This window comes from Neofelis nebulosa, chromosome 2 (assembly GCF_028018385.1).
Source record: "Neofelis nebulosa isolate mNeoNeb1 chromosome 2, mNeoNeb1.pri, whole genome shotgun sequence".
NCBI lineage: Eukaryota > Metazoa > Chordata > Mammalia > Carnivora > Felidae > Neofelis > Neofelis nebulosa.
In genome coordinates this window covers 9885567-9904469 of record NC_080783.1, presented here as the reverse complement: position 1 = coordinate 9904469, position 18903 = coordinate 9885567, and the positions used below count along the sequence as shown (strand labels likewise).

The 18903-nt window shown below is 44.5% G+C and overlaps 1 protein-coding gene across 1 annotated transcript in view; it reads right to left on the bottom strand.

The window, feature by feature from the left end:
* DNER (delta/notch like EGF repeat containing) overlaps positions 1-18903 on the bottom strand; it is a 319639-nt gene that overhangs the window by 28512 nt on the left and 272224 nt on the right. Inside the window, exon 9 of the mRNA XM_058702317.1 lies at positions 11124-11246. Within this exon, the coding sequence (XP_058558300.1) occupies positions 11124-11246 (123 nt within the window). The remainder of the gene's footprint in view (positions 1-11123; positions 11247-18903) is intronic.

Here is an 18903-nt window from a genome sequence, read left to right as displayed (position 1 = left end):
ATAAGGTATCGATCTAGTTGATAAGCAGCATCCTGAACGTGCAGATGTGGAGTCAGATATTGAAATGAGTACTGGTTCTACTTTGGGGAAACTGCAGGATAGAGAGGGAGCCCCTTGGTACTTAGAACTCATTCAAAAGACTAAATCGGATCACCGTGTACCAAAGTGAACATGTGTTGTGCACAAGCTATGTCCCAGGCCCTCACACTGGGCTTTGCGTCTAATTTGATCTTTGTAACAACACTTGGAGGCAGATAGCCTTATTCTCCCTTTTTGCAGATGAAGAAACTGAGGAAAGAATGCAAGGTCACGAGGCTGGTCAGAGAGGCAGCTGGGATTTGCAACCACCAGAGATCTGGATCTGTGTCTGTGCTTGCTAAGTAGTTTGCTGGGAGTGAGCTCAGACTGGCCGTGCAAACGTACAAAATTCTATGGAGCCCATTTCACGACAAGTAGGCACTTCAAAAGTCTTTATAGCAAAAGCCGTTTCCCACGGGTGCAAAAAAAAAGCCTACGTATGCATGTATGTATGCAAAAGTAGGAGTGAGGCACTGAATTATTTTTGGCTTTCACAACAGGGAGTTCTATATTGTTGGAATTTTTTATCAATGACCATGTATTATTTCATAACTTTATTTAAAAACTTTAAAAACCCAACACTATTTGAAGGGTGAGGTTTTTTGTTTTTTTTTTTTTTTTTGCTGTGGTTTCACTGGAATGCCAAGATGGGTGAATGGATTGATCTCTCCCTCTCTCATCCCCTGCCCTTTCGAGGGGAAGGCAGGTCACATTATATTCTGTGCAAGAATGCACACAACGGTGCGCTCACCCTTCCTGACAGCCTCGTGAAAAGTAAGCATAAAGCTAACAGTAACTGAACAGAATTTACTTAATTTTCTCTCCACTTCATTACTTAGCTCATTATCGTGCAAAGGACTGCCACGCCCAATGACTCATGATTTAGTCACTGAAATTATTCTCGCTGGGATTTCTGTCTATCATTTCTTTTTCATTTGTCTTATGAAGTCAGGCTCAAGAAGAGGAAAAAAGTGTAAGAGAAAACAGAAACAGAACTGGCCCATCTGTATTCATACTAATAACTTACTGGAGCCTGGCAAAGCATTTAGAATGGATGGCTTTTCATTCCACTTTATCCTTTGCCCCTCATATCCAACCCCTGAAAAATATTCTGCCAGATATTTTCCTGAAGTGCCTTTCAGACCACTGTCTGGCTTTTCTCCCTGTAACCACCACCTGAATCCCACTGCCTCGGGCCTGGTGGGATGCGACCCCCCAAAGCCCTATCCTAGCTCCCTCCCTGTCTCTAGTGACAGGAACGAGCCTCCTTGACTTTCACTGTCCTTAACCAACCCAGGTAATATGTGAAATCAAGCTAATGTAAAGATTGGGGCGCCTGGGTGGCTCAGTCAGTTAAGCGTCCGACTTAGGCTCAGGTCATGATCTCATGGTCCATGAGTTCGAGCCCCGCATCGGGCTCTGTGCTGACAGCTCAGAGCCTGGAGCCTGTTTCAGATTCTGTGTCTCCCTCTCTCTGACCCTCCCCCGTTCATGCTCTGTCTCTCTCTGTCTCAAAAATAAATAAACGTTAAAAAAAAAAAATTAATAAAAAAAAAAAGATATGCATAAAACTGGCAATTCTTCCTCACTTGGGTGTGTATGGCCTTTTCACCCAGAAGTTTCTATCTCTGTTATCCCACTGATTCCCAAGTAGCATGGACTCAACCAAAAGAATAAAATACAAAACATTCTTTTCTGCTTCAAACTGTTTATCAAAAAATAAAGATACACATATTTTCAAGTTCCCATGTGGCTGATCAATGGAAACCAGGTGACAAAAAAGGCTTTCAAGTGTCATGGGAAATACAGCCATAACCAAAGTTCAGGCATGTCTGGAATCTAAAAAGATGTCCATTAGATCTCAAGTAAGAGCAATCAAGGATGATCTTTACTGAGTTTCTAGTAACACATTGGCCAATCAAGACTGTGTAATATTAATACGATGAATATATTCACACACAGAGTACCACATTTTTCAAATGAGGCTAAGAAGCAAATTCGAGGCTAAATATTTAAAATCTTTAAAAAATGTTTACTTACTTATTTTTGAGAGAGAGAGAAAGACAGTGCGAGCAGGGGAGGGGCAGAGACACAGGGAGACACAGAATCCGAAGCAGGCTCCAGGCTCTGAGCTGTCAGCACAGAGCCCAACATGGGGCCTGAACGCACAAACAGTGAGATCATGACCTGAGCTGAAGTCGGACGCTTAACCAACTGAGCCACCCAGGTACCCCTCGAGGCTACATATTTAAACACATTAAACTTAAAAGACTTCAATAAGACGGATTTGATGAAAACACCCAGGAAAATAGCAATTTTCATCTTTTGGAGGTCTTCTTGCTTTTTGGCGATAATTTTTTCCCCTTGTTATTTCTCTTTTTCAAAAGATACTGGGTCACTTGAGATCCATTGAGAGCTTTCTGGCAGCAAGACCGGACAAAAGCTTATCTTCGCAGAAACACAATGACTCTGAAGCAAGATGGTCTTAAAAGTCCCCAGTGAGTACTTGGTTACTCACATTTCTACACTCTCAGCCTTGCTAATCCTAATATAAAAAATATCTGTCATACTGCTCAGCTTGTCAATGAGAGCTGAACAACCACGAGCTAGAAACCTTGAATGCAGAGAACAGACAGTCACGAACACCACTCGTGTGCCAAGGTGGCTCTCCTCTAACCCTCCCCCTCAGGCACCCCGGGCCCCACCTTGCTGCCTTCCCCAGGGGCCCTGGGCCCTGAGCCCTGGCGGCACACTGAAGGCTGGGCGTCTGTCCCCTCTGACAAGGACGCCTTCCTTCACCTCTGCCCAGGCTGTTCTTCACCGGCACATTCTATCTGTCAGAGTCTGACTCAAACGCCACCTCTCTGGAAAGCTGAACCTGACTCTAGCGAGACGGAGCTCCATTTCTCCGCCATTGTGCACTGAGAGCATGCTGAGATCCGCACTGTGAGAGGGTTGACTGTGTTAGGGCACGACTTGTCTGTGCTCCTGATTTCCCCCGCCAACCTCTGAGGTCCTTTAGAGCAGACGCCATAATTTAATGCGTGGAAGAAATTCTGGACGTATCACCAGAATCCTGTCCCGTCAGGAGGGGCGACAGTCAGTGTACTTTGGCTGACACACAGGTGAAGATTGCCAGAGGAGGGAGAAGTCATTCCAAATCTGCCTCAAAAACACCCTATTTTGTCAGGGAAAACCAGGTCCACGCTTCAAATTAAGTCTGTGGAGCGACACATGCATCACCCATTGGCAAAGGGATGTAGCACGCACTATTACGAAACTTGTGTTTAGTCTCAAGCAAAAATAAACTGTAATTCAGTCAAAACTAATAAAAATTCATACTTTTCATATTAAGGGATAGAGAGGCAATGTTTCTGAAAAGACCTCTGTTCCAACAGGGCTCTGTATAGAAGTTAATTTTAGAACTAAAACGAGCAAAAATTCAAAGAGAGATGCGCCCATTATAAAGCTTTGTTGCCATCACAATTTAGCCATGATTAATATTTTGAGAACTGAAAGTCACTATTTTGTCTCCAGGAAAATTAAGCCAGGTAAAGAAAATTAACTCTAAGTGTTCTCTGAACTTCATGTTTCTTTTTAAGACATCATCTTATTTTATTCAAACTTATTTCCTCCACAAAAATTTTTTCAGTATTTCAGCCATCACAGAACCCAACCATTTCTAAACTCTTTCAGAAATTACAATTGACATCTTGACCTTGGCCTCATTATTCCTTGTGCCTGCCAGTCTTCACTGCTCCCCTGGTTAAATAACAGCCTAAAAGGGGCGCCCGGGTGGCTCAGTCGGTTGAGCGTCTGACTTCAGCTCAGGTCATGATCCCACGGTTTGTGAGTTCAAGCCCTGCATCAGGCTCTGTGCTGACGGCTCAGAGCCTGGACCCTGCTTCCGATTCTGTGTCTCCTTCCCTCTCTGCCCCTCCCCTGCTCACACTCTGTCTCTCTCTCTCTCATAAACAAATAAACATTAAAAAAAAATTTTTTTTAAATAATAGCCTAAAAAAGGAAGAAACCCTGACTTACCCATTTTTGTATCTATCCCACTTCTTGAGAAAAGCTACATACACAAAACATCCAGAAATTCTTGTTCACTGGTTACATAGGAAAAATAATTCTGGCAAACAAAGAAAGAGTTCTCAACTTTTCCACTATAAATTTCTGTAGGCTTTTAAAATAAATGATTAGGTACAATGTGATTGAACCCATAATCCAGTGGTCTCATTTCTGAAACCCAATTCTCCCCCCCCACCCAAAATTGTGAAAGTATAAAAAATTATACGAATAAAGATGTTCATTTCAGAATTATTTATAACAGCCCCACGTCAGATGCAACAAAGGAGTGGGTAAATATTCCCCCAAGGAATACTACATAGCCGTTTAAAATAGAACTAGTAAGACTTCCTGGCAATATCTAAATCAAACATACGACCAAAAGGAAGGTATAAGCAGAATGATACAAAATCGCAGGTAAACTCAATTATACTATAAAAACATGGATATTTAAAAAGGATGGGAACAACAGCAGTAATAACTGGTCTTATATTCTGTTGTAAAGCTACGAGCAATTTTAAATTTTCTTTTTTCCAAAATTTTATTATTGTTGTGGTGTTTTCATAATTAAAAACTGAAATATTTTCTCCCTAGCTCTGGCCACCCTAAATTCCAAATGAGTATATTGTTGATCATCGAGTTTGTTCTGCAAAAAATAAAAATCGACAGCATAGGGGGAAACTTGAGAAGTCGTGAGCACTAGCGAAGTATTCCAAGTCTAGTGATGAACCAGCTCTGAGCTAATTTTGGAGGGGGGGAACGAGCATTTCGGTATGTCTGAAGAGAGGTTACTCCAAGTCCCTCCGTGCATTTTCCTTCCAACAATTTCATGATCCACAGCAGAAATTTTCTGGGAAAATGTTCATATTGGTTTCCTTTATTTAATTAGAGCGTTAAGCGGCAATTTCAATTCAAGTAAAGATGGCTATTGAGCATTTGTCTTTGTGCAAGCCACTACATCAAGAGCTACAGAGAATTTAAAAGAAGAAGGAGAAGGAGGAGGAGGAGGAGGAGGAGGAGGAGGAGGAGGAGGAGGTCCCGGTGTAGTCACTGCCTTTCAGGAAATTATGATTTAGTGTAAAAAAGAGGGTATTTCTGGGCACCTGGTGGTTCAGTCAGTTAAATGTCTGACTCCTGACTTCGGCTCAAGTCACGATCTCAAGATAAGGGAGCTCGAGCCCCACGTCAGGCTCTGCACTGACAGTATAGAGCCTGCTTGGAATTCTCTCTCTACCCCTCCCCTGCTGGTGCTCTCTCTGTCTCTCTCAAGATAAATAAGTAAACTTAAAAAAAAAAAAAGGTAATTTCTACAAGGTTGACCGTAATTGTCACAGCAAATACAGAGACAAGGTTGGAAGAACTCAAGGAGGGAGGTATCACACAGTCGGAGACCGACAGACAAAGGGGACAAGAAGGAAACCCTGGGGACCAACGGTATTCATGGCATCCCGAGGACAAGGATTCAGTGGGGGGAGGGGGACCAGAGTCAGGGAACAGGAACGGAGCTGCAGAAGGAAGCTAATGCACAGTGAGTTTCAAAAGGGACCCAGCGGTCAATGGGGCAAAGAAGCAGGAACCAGGAGTAGGAAGCTAGAAGGGCAGGCTTCAGGATCTCACTGAAAAGCCCTCAGTTGGGTCACTGCAGGGTGGTGTGGACAAAATCCAAACTAAAGAGGATGACGAGAAGAATAAAAAGTTTACAAATGGAGGTGCTATCTACAGCAACTCTAGGGTAACTTGCTTGTAAAATAAAGAGAAAAAAAGGGGGAAGGAAGCAGAGGACACAAAGTCAATGAAAAGTGTTTTTCTTCCAATTCACATTTATGAAGAAGTTTAAAAACACTTCTTTTTTTTTCTGTGTGGCTGCCCAATTTCTCCCACACCACTTATGAAAAAAAAAAAAAAATCTTTCCCATTCATAGCAATTCTGGAAGAACCATACGTTATTCTAGACAACGGTTTCTGGGCCATTATTCAGTTTTGGTTAGCTGTCCATTCTTGTACCCATAACGTGTGAATGTAGGCATAATAAATAAATGATAATAAAACATCTGGCAGAAGGTCCCCCTCATTGCTTTCCTTGATCAAAATGTTCTTCAGCTGTACTTGCCTGAGCTCCCATTACACTCATTCTTTTTAGGAAGCTGTAGTAATTTATTTAAGTTGGATTTTAACATAAAACAGTAAAAAATCACCACTTGAAAAAATGTATGTGTGAAGTAGGAAGTTAAAGTCCCAACCGTCTCCCAACACACCCCCCACCTAAGTTCTAACTCCAGAGGCAAGTACTAATTAGCACTCGCTATTCACCCATCTGGTAGTTCTCTGAATTTATGCTACATTTGAAGAAATGCTTCTGAAGAGGGACAGATGTCCATCCCCCAAAGAGAGAAAGGCACAGGATCCTGTGACTCACTTGTCCTCTGGATCGGAGGGTAGGACTTTGCCCCTTCTACCTCTATTTTAGTTCCTTCTACCACCCTGCCCCCCAGCTATTACTTTAGAAGTTCTACCATTTAGAGGCTCTTGGGTGGCTCAGTCGATTAAGCATCTGACTTCAGCTCAGGTCATGATCTCATGGCTTGTGGGTTTGAGCCCCCCAAAGGGCTCTGTGCTTACAGCTTGGAGCCTGGAGCTTGCTTTGGATTCTGGGTCTCCCTCTCTCTCTGCCCCTTCCCTGCTCACACTCTCTGTCAAAAATGAATAAACATTAAAAAAATTAACAAAAGAAGTCCTACCATTAATGCTGCTAGGCTTTGCCTTCAGGAGTCTCATTTAAATTCAAACCTAAAGGTCTCCACAAATATACCCAAATTAGATGTTCACTTTATCTGCCCACTGGGATGAGACCTTTAACACATATGTATGCCTTCCAATCCCTCCCATCCCCATCCCCTTCAACTCATGGGTTTAGTTAAAATGATATGAAACTTGAATGTGGTCATTTAAATTTTTCTTTAAGAATGGGTATAATGGACATACTCTAAGGTGACCCCCAATGAGTCATACCCTTCCGTTGTATGTGAGCTTCAAACCGATAGCATCTGACAAAACTTAAGAGATTTTGAAGATGCAGTTAAGGTCCTTAAACTTTGTGTTGATCCTAGGTGGGCCTAACCTAATCAGGGTTTGTTTGTTGTTGTTGTTTTTTAATGGAGGGTGCAGGCCTCCTCTCCTGAAGTTAGAGGCATGGAACAGTACAAGCTCTCATCTCCCTTTCGTTGCTGGCTTTCAGGGAGCAAGCTGTCATGAATTCTACAGCCACAAGGATACGAATTCTGCCAACAACCTGAGGGAATGGGGACGTTGACTCTTTCCTATTCAAGCTTCCGGTGAGAACCGAGTCCAGCCAATACCTTGATTCCCATCCACTAAAACGTGCCTGGACCAACGGAAGTGTTAGATACTAAAAGGGTGTCGTTTCAAGCCACTACTTTGTAGTGATTCTTTATGCAGAACTAATTAGTAAAGCAGCTATACATACTTTTTTCCAAAAGATTTCTCTTCACCATTAAATTAGCGGCCACAATCACTTTAATATCCTCTGTTTAGGTTTATCCCTGCATTTAAAGAATTCTGTTCAACCCTCTTCTTCCTATTCTCTAGCTCCAACTATATAGTTATATGTGTTCTGATTTAGTCCCAGTTCAGTGAGAATACTTTCTAAAATAATTTTCTTGGGGCGCCTGGGTGGCTCAGTCCATTGACTCTTGATATCAGCTCAGGTCATGATCCCAGGGTCGTGGGATCGAGCCTTGCATAGCACAAAGCCTGCTTGAGGTTCTGTCTCTCCCTCGGAACTTCCTTCACTCTCTCTCAAAATGATGACAGACAGATAGATAGATAGATAGATAGGTAGATAGAGAGGGTAAAATAGTTTTCTTGGAAAGGGTACATGGTGTTGTGTTATGCTTTCCGTATACTTAAATGTGCACAATGTCTTTCTGTTGTCCTCGAACGTAAAGGATCTTACAATTGCCGGTCCTTTCCATTGGGCAGCCTGAAACACTGCTACATGATTGTTTGCTTTCATTAGAAAGAAGGGTAGGCCAGTGTGGACTGGATTCTCTTTCTTTTGTATGTAACCTGTACTCCCTGTGAAGACTTTCATAAAAAATATTCTGTCCCTCCTCAGATTTAGAAATTTTAACAGGAAATCTCAAATTGCGTACCACCTCCTTCACTAATCCCTCCGGCCCTCTGTGAGCTCCTTCATTCTATACGAAAACTTCAGCTTTCTCCAGGTCGCAGACTTCTCCTTCCAGCAATTCGTGGATTCTGGTTTTATTTCCATGTGTTCCTTCTTCTTCTGGAGCGTCCGCCATTCAGACAGAAACAGATCGCCCAGAGCGCCTCTCCACATGTCCTACCTTGTCGGTCACGATTTCCTTTTCCTCCTACTTTCACTTCTACCATGAACTAGTTCCTCCTTTGTGTTTTCCAGATCCAGATTCAAGTTTGAGTAGCATACAGCACTTTTCTCACTTCCTCTCCTGAGTGGTTAGAGCTGTTGGCTGCTGTGGCAATTTCATTTGTATTTCCTAGATTATCTTCCCCTTTTGAGGGGTTGGGACAGGCTCCTCGTACTGGCCAGGAGGACGAAGGAAGATGTCAGAACCAGATGCCATTGGACTTCCCTCCGGTGCTGGACAGGTCGGCCAACGGGGCCCTGTCTACTACGGCACAGGGTGGAGGCCTCCCAGTTTTGGGTTTTCAAGGCTCTCCAGGGATGAATAGAGCCCATTCTGTCTCAGCCACACAGAAAATAAAGGGCCAGCTCAGCCCGACTGCAGTTGTTGTAGAGGACAGCCAGCCTCTGTGAGATCAGTGGAGCCCCCCCACCTCGTAAGGTCACATGTAGGTAATACAGGGCATGTATTTCCTCTTTGTAAACCGGGGGTCCTTTGAACTCAGCTGGCCATTGATTCAGTTCTCCTCAGAACCCCCCCCCTAACCCTGTTGTGTGCGAAGTTCCCAACACCTGCATCCTTTTCTTGAGAATCTAAATCCTCAGATATGTTTGGGATACCCTCCGGGGTCACTTATCTTCTTGGGTCATCCCTGGCAGAGTCAGTGACTGATGGAGGGGAGTCCTGGAAAGACAGAGGGGTGGAATTTAGGGGCGCCTGGGTGGCTCAGTTGGTTGACTCTCGATTTCGACTCAGGTCATGATCTCATGGTTTTGTGAGTTCGAGCCCTGAGTCTAGCTCCATGCTAACAGTGTGGAGCCTGCTTGAGATTCTCCCTCTCTCTCTGCCCTTCCTCCACATGTCTTCTGTCTCTCTTAAAAATAAATAAACTCAAAAAAAAAAAAAGAAAGAAAAGAAAAGGAAGGAATGGGGCACCTGGGTGGCTCAGTCGGTGAAGCATCCAACTCCTGATATCAGCTCAGGTTGATCTTGGAGTTTGTGACATTGAGCCCCAGGTCAGGCTTGGTGCTATTAACACAGAGCCTGTTTGGGATTCTCTGTCTCCCTCTCTCTCTCTGCCCCATTTGTGCTCTCGCTCTCTCTCTCTCTCTCTCTCTCTCAAAAAGAAATAAACTTAAAAAAATGAAGGGGTGGAATTTAGAGGTAGTTTTTACTGCTTAGTCATGACAGCACAATTAATGCCTCCAAGACAGGAAAAAATTGCATCAGGGACTGAAGAACTTTGGAATTTTTACTTTTTGAAACACATTCACTACTAATTCTGTCATTGAAGAACCTCAAAATGTCAGTAAGCATCACTGTCCTTACTTTATACAGACACAGTCACACTTGAGGAGATTAATCCAGGCTCAGCAGGTCTCCTGATTCTTATTCTTCTTTCCAGAACTGAGCAGACTCCCTCTCTCTCACTACTCTGAAAAACCTGGAAATGAAATCCACATGAGTGAAGCCAGCACATCTACCCTTGTGGAAGTGGAGGACTTTGGTTCCAAGTGGGCATCACACTCAGAAGGGAGCATCAGATCTGCTGAACACAGACCAGACCCTTGGCCCAGCCCCATCCCTTCCGGCCAAAGACTAGATCAAGTTCATCCGTGTGGCGTACGAACCCTTCAGGCTCACCAAAGAGACCGCTAAATACAGGTGGGTCCATCCAATGACGAGGAAGGTCACCCGGCAGATGGATGATGTCAAGTAAGCAGAGGTGGGAGCACGAGGTTAGAGGCTAGAAAGAGAGCCCACAAAGGCATTAAAAAATCCAAACCCAGCCCCGAAGCTGTGGCCTAGAGAAATGTGTGCGGTGGCTGATAAACACGGATTTCCTGGCATGGTGCCGTCCGAGGGCATCTGGGCTTGAACGAAGTCACACCGCTAAGCCCCCTGGGGAGCGAGAAGAAAAGGCTTCGGGGACGTGCTGGCTGGGCTTCTGAGGGACACCACTGCCACCTCGCAGGGCCGTTGTGAGGGCTTGATGAGTTCACGCACACGGGGCCGAGAACGAGCTCTGCACATTATCAGCACCCTGCCGATGTCGGCTGTTTTTCCAGAGTGACTCTGACACGCATCCACTCAAATGAGCTCACATCTCCCTCGCGAGTGACTCACTTAACGAGAACCAGCTTTGTGGCCAACGTGTGAGGCCACCTGCGCCCTCCTCGGAAAAGCGCGGCGTCCCAGCTCTGCCCGGCTCGCCGCACAGCCCCACGCTCCCTTCCCCGTGCTTTCCACCGCCAGGTCCTCAGGTCCGGGTCGCACAGTGCGCCGCATCCCACTTTTTATCACAGGCTTCCGAACGCACCCAACAGAGAAGACAGAGGGGGTACAGGAAGAAGGAAAGGACAGGAGAGAGAAGTTTCCATCTACCAGGAGGAAACCCCAGACGTGCAAATTGGTCTCTTCGGCCCCATGAATCATCCCACCTCCAGCATTTGGTCTGGATTCTGAATGAGGTAATGCTCCAATTAGAGGCTGGTGCACTTAAGCTGAGAAAGGCATGAGGTCGTTTAGGCCACTCGGGCGCAAGAAGGCCAAGGGGGTGGTGCTCACCTTTGTACTCGGCCAGACACACGCACTCGTAGCCATTAACGAGGTCCCTGCAGGTGGCCGCGTTCAGGCACGGAGCAGACAGACACTCGTTGTACTCCTCCTCGCAGTAGAGGCCGTGGTAACCTGAGGGACGGAGAAAAAGGCCTGCGGTCACACGTGTCCCAATCACCCCCACACTGGACCAGCCTACAAGAGAGGCGGCTGGGTATTGATCGGAAGCATGGCACGGACAGATGGGATTTAAGGATTTGAGTCCCTCGGGGTGTATGGAAACGTGGGTTTCCGGGAAGAGTTTCCTATGACGAGTCTGTTTTCATCACCCTCTTTCATGATCCCAAGTATAAAGGAAGTGATCCCATTTATCCACCAGATGGTCTCGGGACGACATTGCGTCCAACGGCACTGGTGACCCGGAGGCCGGGGTCACTGAGTGCATCTGCTGTGGCCGCAGGAGACGGGGATGAGAGCAGCAGGGCTCACGGCATGGAGCATCAGCTCCTTTCAAGGATGGGGACCACCCTTCCTCCGACTGGAAAAGTGTTATCCAGCAACTACAGAGAATTTTATTAAAGGAGAAAAGGATTGAAAGTATTAAAGGAGAAAAGTATTTGGAGAAAAGGATTGATGTATTTCCTTTGCTTTTCAGGTCAAGAAGAGATTCGGCTAAAAAAGGCTTTGCTGAAATTCCTGGTAAAACCTGGGGTATTTTTTTTAAATTTAAAATTATGATGATCTCAATGATAACATTTTAAATTGTACTTTAAAATGCTAATGGTTAAAAATAGATGAAGAGCAATGGAGAAAAAGAAACCGACAGTTTCTCAATAAAGACGGCTTTTACTCTATTTGCAAAACAGGTGTTTATTCTAAAGGACAAGAGGACAACATTCTCTGAGACTCACTCATGAATGTTATACTGTTTTTAACTTTCAAAAACATGCATCAGTGCCAATTTGCAGTGAAACCGAGCCATTTTTTTTTCTGGCCCTGTCCAAACAATGAGAAACACGTGAGTGCTTTCAAAAATCACCCTGCCTGTGTTGGTTCTGAATTCAGATAAGCAGAAAAAATAAACCTTTGCTCAAACGGGAACTGGAACTACTAGTTTGAGTAGTTTTTTTTTTTTTTTCTCCCCAGCTTTCCAGCCCATAGCCAACCTCCAAACCCAGCAAGTTTCATTAAGACATGCTAATGTGTTGAACTGTTTTGTTTTCAGTCCCTGTTGCAAAAGTAGGTTAAACTCATATTTGCATTATCGACAGAACACTTTTCAATTGCTATTGTTTTTGAACTGCTTTCCCAAATTAGGTGGTGATAACAGCCCCTCAGAGGAGACCTCGACCTACCTGAGACAAATATGCCATGGTTTTCAATTGTTCTGTCTTACCCTACTTTTTGTAATTTTAGGGCAATATTTCTTATCACTCTTCATCAATATTTTGATCATCCAGATCAGAGTTTCTCAACTGACAGCAATTTTGCCCCCAGAACACATTCGGCAATGCTTTTAGAGACACTTTTGGTTGTCACAACCAGGGCGGTAGGGAAGGAGCTGCCCCTGGTACCCAGTGTCAGGGTGCTGGTCAACATCCTACGGGGCATAGGACAGCCCTCCACAACAAGCTATGCAGCTAAAACGCTAAGAGAGCCAGACGGAGAACCCTGCTCTAGGTCCAGCAAACTCCGGCTCACGGGCCAAACCCATCCCAGCCTGGTGTTGTAAATGAAGTTTTGTTGGGAGACAGCCACACTCATCCATTTATGTATCGTCTCTGGCTGCACTCCCACTGCAATGGCAGCCTGAGGAGTCGCAACAGAGATCATATGGCTCGCAAAGCCCCAAATCTTTACTCTCTGGTGTCTTATGGAACAAGTTTGCTGATTCCCGATCTACATTCAACAGAAAATCTTTCTTCTTACAGGAGTTTTGGATATTAACTTCTTATCAAATATGCACACTGCCAACACTTCCTCCCATTCCATAGTTGGCTTTTATTCAGTTGATTGCTTCCTTTGCCATGAAGTCTCTGAGTTTGATATAGCCGTATTTGCCTACTTTTACTTTTGTTGCCTCTGCTTTTGGTGTCATATCTAAGAAATCATTGCCAAGACCAATGCTAAGAAGTTTTTCCCCCATATTTTCTTCAAGGAGCATTAGAGTTTCACATCTTACATTTAGGTCTTTAATCCATTTTGAGCTGGGTTTTGTTTTTTTGTTTTTTGTGGAAGATACAAATGGCCAACAGGTATACAAAAAGATTCTCAGGATCACTGGTCAAGGAAATAAAATCAAAACCACAAGGAGATATCACATCATACCTGTTAGAATGGCCATTATAAACACACACACACACACACACACACACACACACACACACACACAGAGGGAGAGAAAATAACAAAGTCTTGGTGAGGGTATGGAGAAACTGGAATCCTTATGCACTGCTGGTGGGAAGGTGAAATGGTGCAGCCGCTATGGAAAAAAATGTAGAGAATCCCCCCCCCCCCAAAATTAAACATAGATCTACCATATAAATTACAATCTCATTTCTGGGATTTATCCAACATAATGGAAAACAGGATCTCGAATAGATATTTTCACACCCGTATTCATTGCAACATATTCACCATTAGCCAAGATGTCGATCAACAGATGAATGGATAAAGAAAATGCAGTTTATACATATGATGGAATATTATTCAGCCCTTAAAAACAGAAGGAAATCTTGTCATGTGCTATAACATGGATGAACCTTGAGACTTTGAGCTAAGGGAAATCAGCCAGTCCCAGAAGGACAAATATTTCACGGTTCCGCTTATACGAGCTACATGAAGTAGTGAAGCTCATAGGAACAGACTAGAATGGTGGTCGCCACTGGCTGGGGGAAGGGGAAAATGGGGAGTTGCTGTTCAACGGATACAGAGTTTCAGTTATGCAAAATGAAAATGTTCTAGATATCTTCTCTATGACAATGTGTGTATCATTAGCAACACTGTACCGACCCTTAAACATTTTGTTAAGAAGGTAGATTTCATGTTATGTGATTTTTCTCAGAATTAAAAAAAAATTATATGAATAATATATAACCTACAAAAAGAGTCAATTGTCTTTTGGCGACTCAGTATGGAGTAACAATCACAAGGAACATCTTTTCAAGTGTATTTGCTCTCCTAACAGATCTTTCAAAAATCACTTGGAAGAATAATAGATAACCCTAGCAAGCATCTTTGACCTCATAATTGAAGTGTTATTTACATAGACAAAAATCAAAAGCAAATTTCATATCATTGTTTTCATATTTTACAAACCGCATCATTATCTTCTTCCACTAGTAACATGAAAAGCAAATGAGGAAGTTTTATTTTACAGAGATAGTCAGGCTGGTGATGTTCTTCTTCCTTAGGGGAAAAGAAAAAGATAAAGGTTTCGTATTCTGAAACCGTTTCTTCAGGGATGGTAACATTTCAATGTCTTTATGGAAATGTCAAGGCACCCTTTACACCGGGTGCCAAAAAACCTAAATCGGACTGTTTGAATAAAAAGGCATTCCTTCCAAAAGAGAAGGCTTCTGTGAAAATGAGGCTGCCCCCACCCCCGCTAGTAATTAATTCGGGCAAACAAATTAGCTCAGGGCAGTATGCCCAGGGTGTAGAAAAATTAGGCTAGTCCAAAGACATTTTTAAATAAAACAAAAGAGCAGAAGAGTGAGATCAGAGTGACCCTTTCCAGGGCATTGACCTTCATCACCAACGCTGCTCCCATCTTCACATGACTTGCTCCTGAATATTCGATTCCAATATTCCTTAGAACTAACAGAACACAGCAATCATCTGAATGTGAGGAGTGAGAGCGATCAAGACGGCCGCCATGTTTAGGCTGAGTGAGTGGGTGATGTCGCCATTAACACAGAAAGGTACGGCCAAAGGAATAACAGGCTTTAAAGAAAGTTGGCCAATTGGATGTGGGGCATATGTAACCTAGGGCTCACTTAGGGACTTAGCCCTAAGGTGAGCCTTAGGGCTCACCTAGGGACTCACTTAGCTGGAAAAAATAGGCTTAAATAGCATAGAAATGAGCAGCTTGGGAACTAGTGGCCTGGAAGTGGTGCTCAAGTTTTATCAAAGAAAAACCTTGGAGAGGGAAAAAGAAGGGACCAAGGTCAGATCTACATGGAAGGGCAGGTGGAGAGGGAGAAATCAGATCGGAACATGGGGCAAGGGTGAGGCAAAAGAGAGGAGGAAAGTCCAAGCACAGCAATGTCATGGGAGCCAGCGGAGGGAAGGAAATCAAGGTGAGCTGATCAAAGGCTCTAGAGGGTGAGAACAGCTGGATGAGAAGATTAGGTCACTAGAGACCTGCAGAATCACAACTCTTAAAGGGAGCTAGACTGCCCTTTAGAGATTGTTTTTAAAGTTGGGGGAAGGGAGGGACTGCTTATCACCGTGACTGGAGGGTTTGACCAGAATTTAGTGGGCAGAGACCAGAGATATTAACCATCCTGTAACGTCTAGGATACCCCCACACAACAAAGGATAGCCCTGGCGTCCCTCACAACTTCGGACCATCCTGTTGGAAATTCAGAGAGGTGAAAACCCTGTCTGGAACTTTCCGGGTCTAGAACCTAATTCCTATACATGTACATTCACAGTTTTTAAGATACACCGAGTTTTCCTGGAATGTAACTACTGGGTAAATGAAGAGAAGATTGTACCAAGAGTTGTTCACCACTTTGGAAAACGACTTCACAAGAGCAATAGCTCTTGTAGAATTTCAGTCACCAACGAGGCACACCTTTTATCAGTAAACAAAACAAACCAAAATCGCTTCTTCAGATAATTTTGACACGGTCTAAAGCATCTTCCACCAGTTACTCGTCATTAACACTTAACTGATTTAATCACAACACTTATAACCGTCTGAAATCATATTTCAACTTAGTCCTGTTCTTGATTATTATTTCTCTTCCTCCACTAGAATATAAGCTTGAAGGCAGAGGCTGTGACCATAGCGTTCACGGCTGTACCCACAGCACCTGGTACAGAAAAGATGCTCAAAATAGCTGTTGAATCAGCACCCAGAGTGTCCTCGATTAAACCAACACACATTTAAGATGTGCCTACAATGTGTCAGGGGCTTCCAAGTACCGTGGATACAAAGCAAAATGGCGAGTCTATCAGCAAGAAGCTTATGGTCTAATAGTACATTACTGCCACCTGCTTTGCATCAGGCCCTTTGCATGCGCTAAATTGGTTAATCCTCACGACAGCCCAAAATGATGGGCATGACTAGCCCCAATTATATAGTTGAGGAATTAAGAGTCAAAAAGGTGAAGAGGGTTGCCCAAAGACACACAACCTCCTGTGTTCCTCCTAATTTCCTATGTTGTCCCCAAAATGCATTCCCTAGTGTAGGAGTCTGCTCAGGCTGCCATAATGAAACACCACACACCGGGAGGATGAAACAACAGAAATGTATTTTCCCACAGTTCTGGAAGCTGGAAATGCTATGTCAAGATGTCAGCGGGTTTGGTTTCTCCTGAGGCCTCTCTCCTCACCTTCTAGATGGCCACCTTCTCACTGAGGCTGCACACGGCCTTTCCTCTGTGGGCACACGCCCCTGGTGTCCCAGATGGTTCTATGAAACCAGTCATAGGGGTTTATGGCCCCATCCGATGACTTCATTGAATCTTCATCACTTCTTTGAAGGCCCCTGTCTCTAAATTCAGTCACACTGGGCGGGGGGGGGGGGCAGTTATGACTTCGACGTGTGAAATGGGGAGAGACAAAATTCAGTGTGTAGCACCCAGAATCAACCCCAACAGTATTGGCTTTCTGGATCAGGTCATTCCTCGTGGTTGGGAGCGCTGTCCTGTGTTCTGCAGGACAGTAAGCAGCCTTCCTGGCCTCTGCTCCCTAGATTCCAACAGCCCCCCCCCTCCCCAGCTGTGACAACCAAAAAGATCTCCAGACATTGTCCCTTGGAGAACATAAGCCCCTCTGGAGAACCAATGTCCTAGATCCTTCTCATCACACGAGAACTTGAGGAGAGAACAACACGAATGGGCAAGTTTGAAATTTTCATTGTGAGGAGAGGAAATGCATTGAGAGCAAGGATTTGGGGGCAGAACCAAGAAGGCCCATCTGCGACTATGGATTTAATAGAATACCAGTCCCTGGGTGCCTTCCTCCAGCAGTGAGAGAGTATGGACCCTCGGTTCATGTGGGGCTACCTAGATGTGAATACCAAATTCATGGGATAAAGGGAGAAGACAAGAGTGGGAGGTACAGGCTTCCCGTCATAGAATGAGTAAGTCACGGGAAGGAAAGGTACAGCGTAGGGAACACAGACAATGGTATTGTAGTAGCGACGTGTGTGGTGACCGATGGTGGCCATACTCGGGGTGAGCACAGTGTATTGTATAGACTTGTCAAATCACTATGATGTCAAATCACTAAAGTAACGCAACATAGTGTGTCGGCGTACTTCAATAAAAATAAGTAAATAGATGGATAGAAACAGAAGAGAGAAGAGAGACGCACCCCCCACCCCTGGTGATGTCTGAGCTACTAAGAACCTTCTGAATGTTCTGCCACTAGGCTAGAACTCCCCTGTATCCTCCTGTGAAGACCAAGGTCCTACGCTCCTGACTGACTTGGCAAAGGCACAGGAGTGAGCCAGGATTCTACTCCCCCGGGGTCTGAACTGTTCTAGAACACAATTGCCACTTCCACGTTTTATTCTGTCCACTCAGAATAAAATGTGTGTGTGTGTACATGCTATGTCATTCTCTCTCTCTGCTGATACATTCCCAATAGGAATCTTTTTTAAAAACAGGAGGGAAAATGTAGGTATGGTTCCCTGCTCACCTTAATCCTATTGAGTGTTCCGGGCTTCTGTTCTTTTAGCTTGTTTTTGAGAAAGAGACAAAGAAAGTGTGAGTGGGGGAGGGGCAGAGAGAGAGAGGGAGGGGCAGAGGATCCCAAGCAGGCTCCATACTGGAAGCAGAGAGCCGGATGTGGGGCCCCACGAACCATGAGATTGTGACCTGAGCCAAAGTCGGACGCTTAACCCACTGAGCCACCAAGGTGCCCCCCACTGCCCGCATGTTCTGTTCTAAATAGACCTGATGTTAGTATCTGTACAGACTTCCATGGAGCAATTATGTTCCCCACACACACACACACACACACGCACGCAACAAAAAGGAAAATTTCTGTAAACAGGAGGAACTTGTGTAAGGAGACAGAACATAGCTGCCATGGGGAGCACGGGGGCTGCTGATACTGCCTCTTTCTTTATTCCCTTGTTTCTTATCCTTTTCGTTGATGGAGACACCTGAGCCAGGGAGAAAATACCCAAATCAATCAATGTTTCCATTGCTATCGTTCTTACAAACCTCATATTGAAAGGACTATACATCGAGGCTAAAGTTTTAGACTCTCAAGCCTCCCTGTTTTGTATGTGCAGCTGAGCCATCTACAAATCCTCACGTCCCTCCCTGGGTTTCCAAAAAGGCAGATAACGGAGAGCCGGCTATATGTCATATCCTAACAGATCACACAGTGAGTCCGTCTTCCCTGTCCCTCTAGGCTGCTGCTGCCTTCCACCATCATTGGGCGAAGGTTGGCCATGTTCTCGGTCTCCTGTTTGCCTCTTTTGTTGATTCATTCTTTAATGCAACATACAGTGATTAAATGCTTCCTGGGTGCCAGGCACGGTGTGAAAATAGACATAATACTTCTACTAGGGGCATTTAAAGGAGACAGACACCAAGCAATG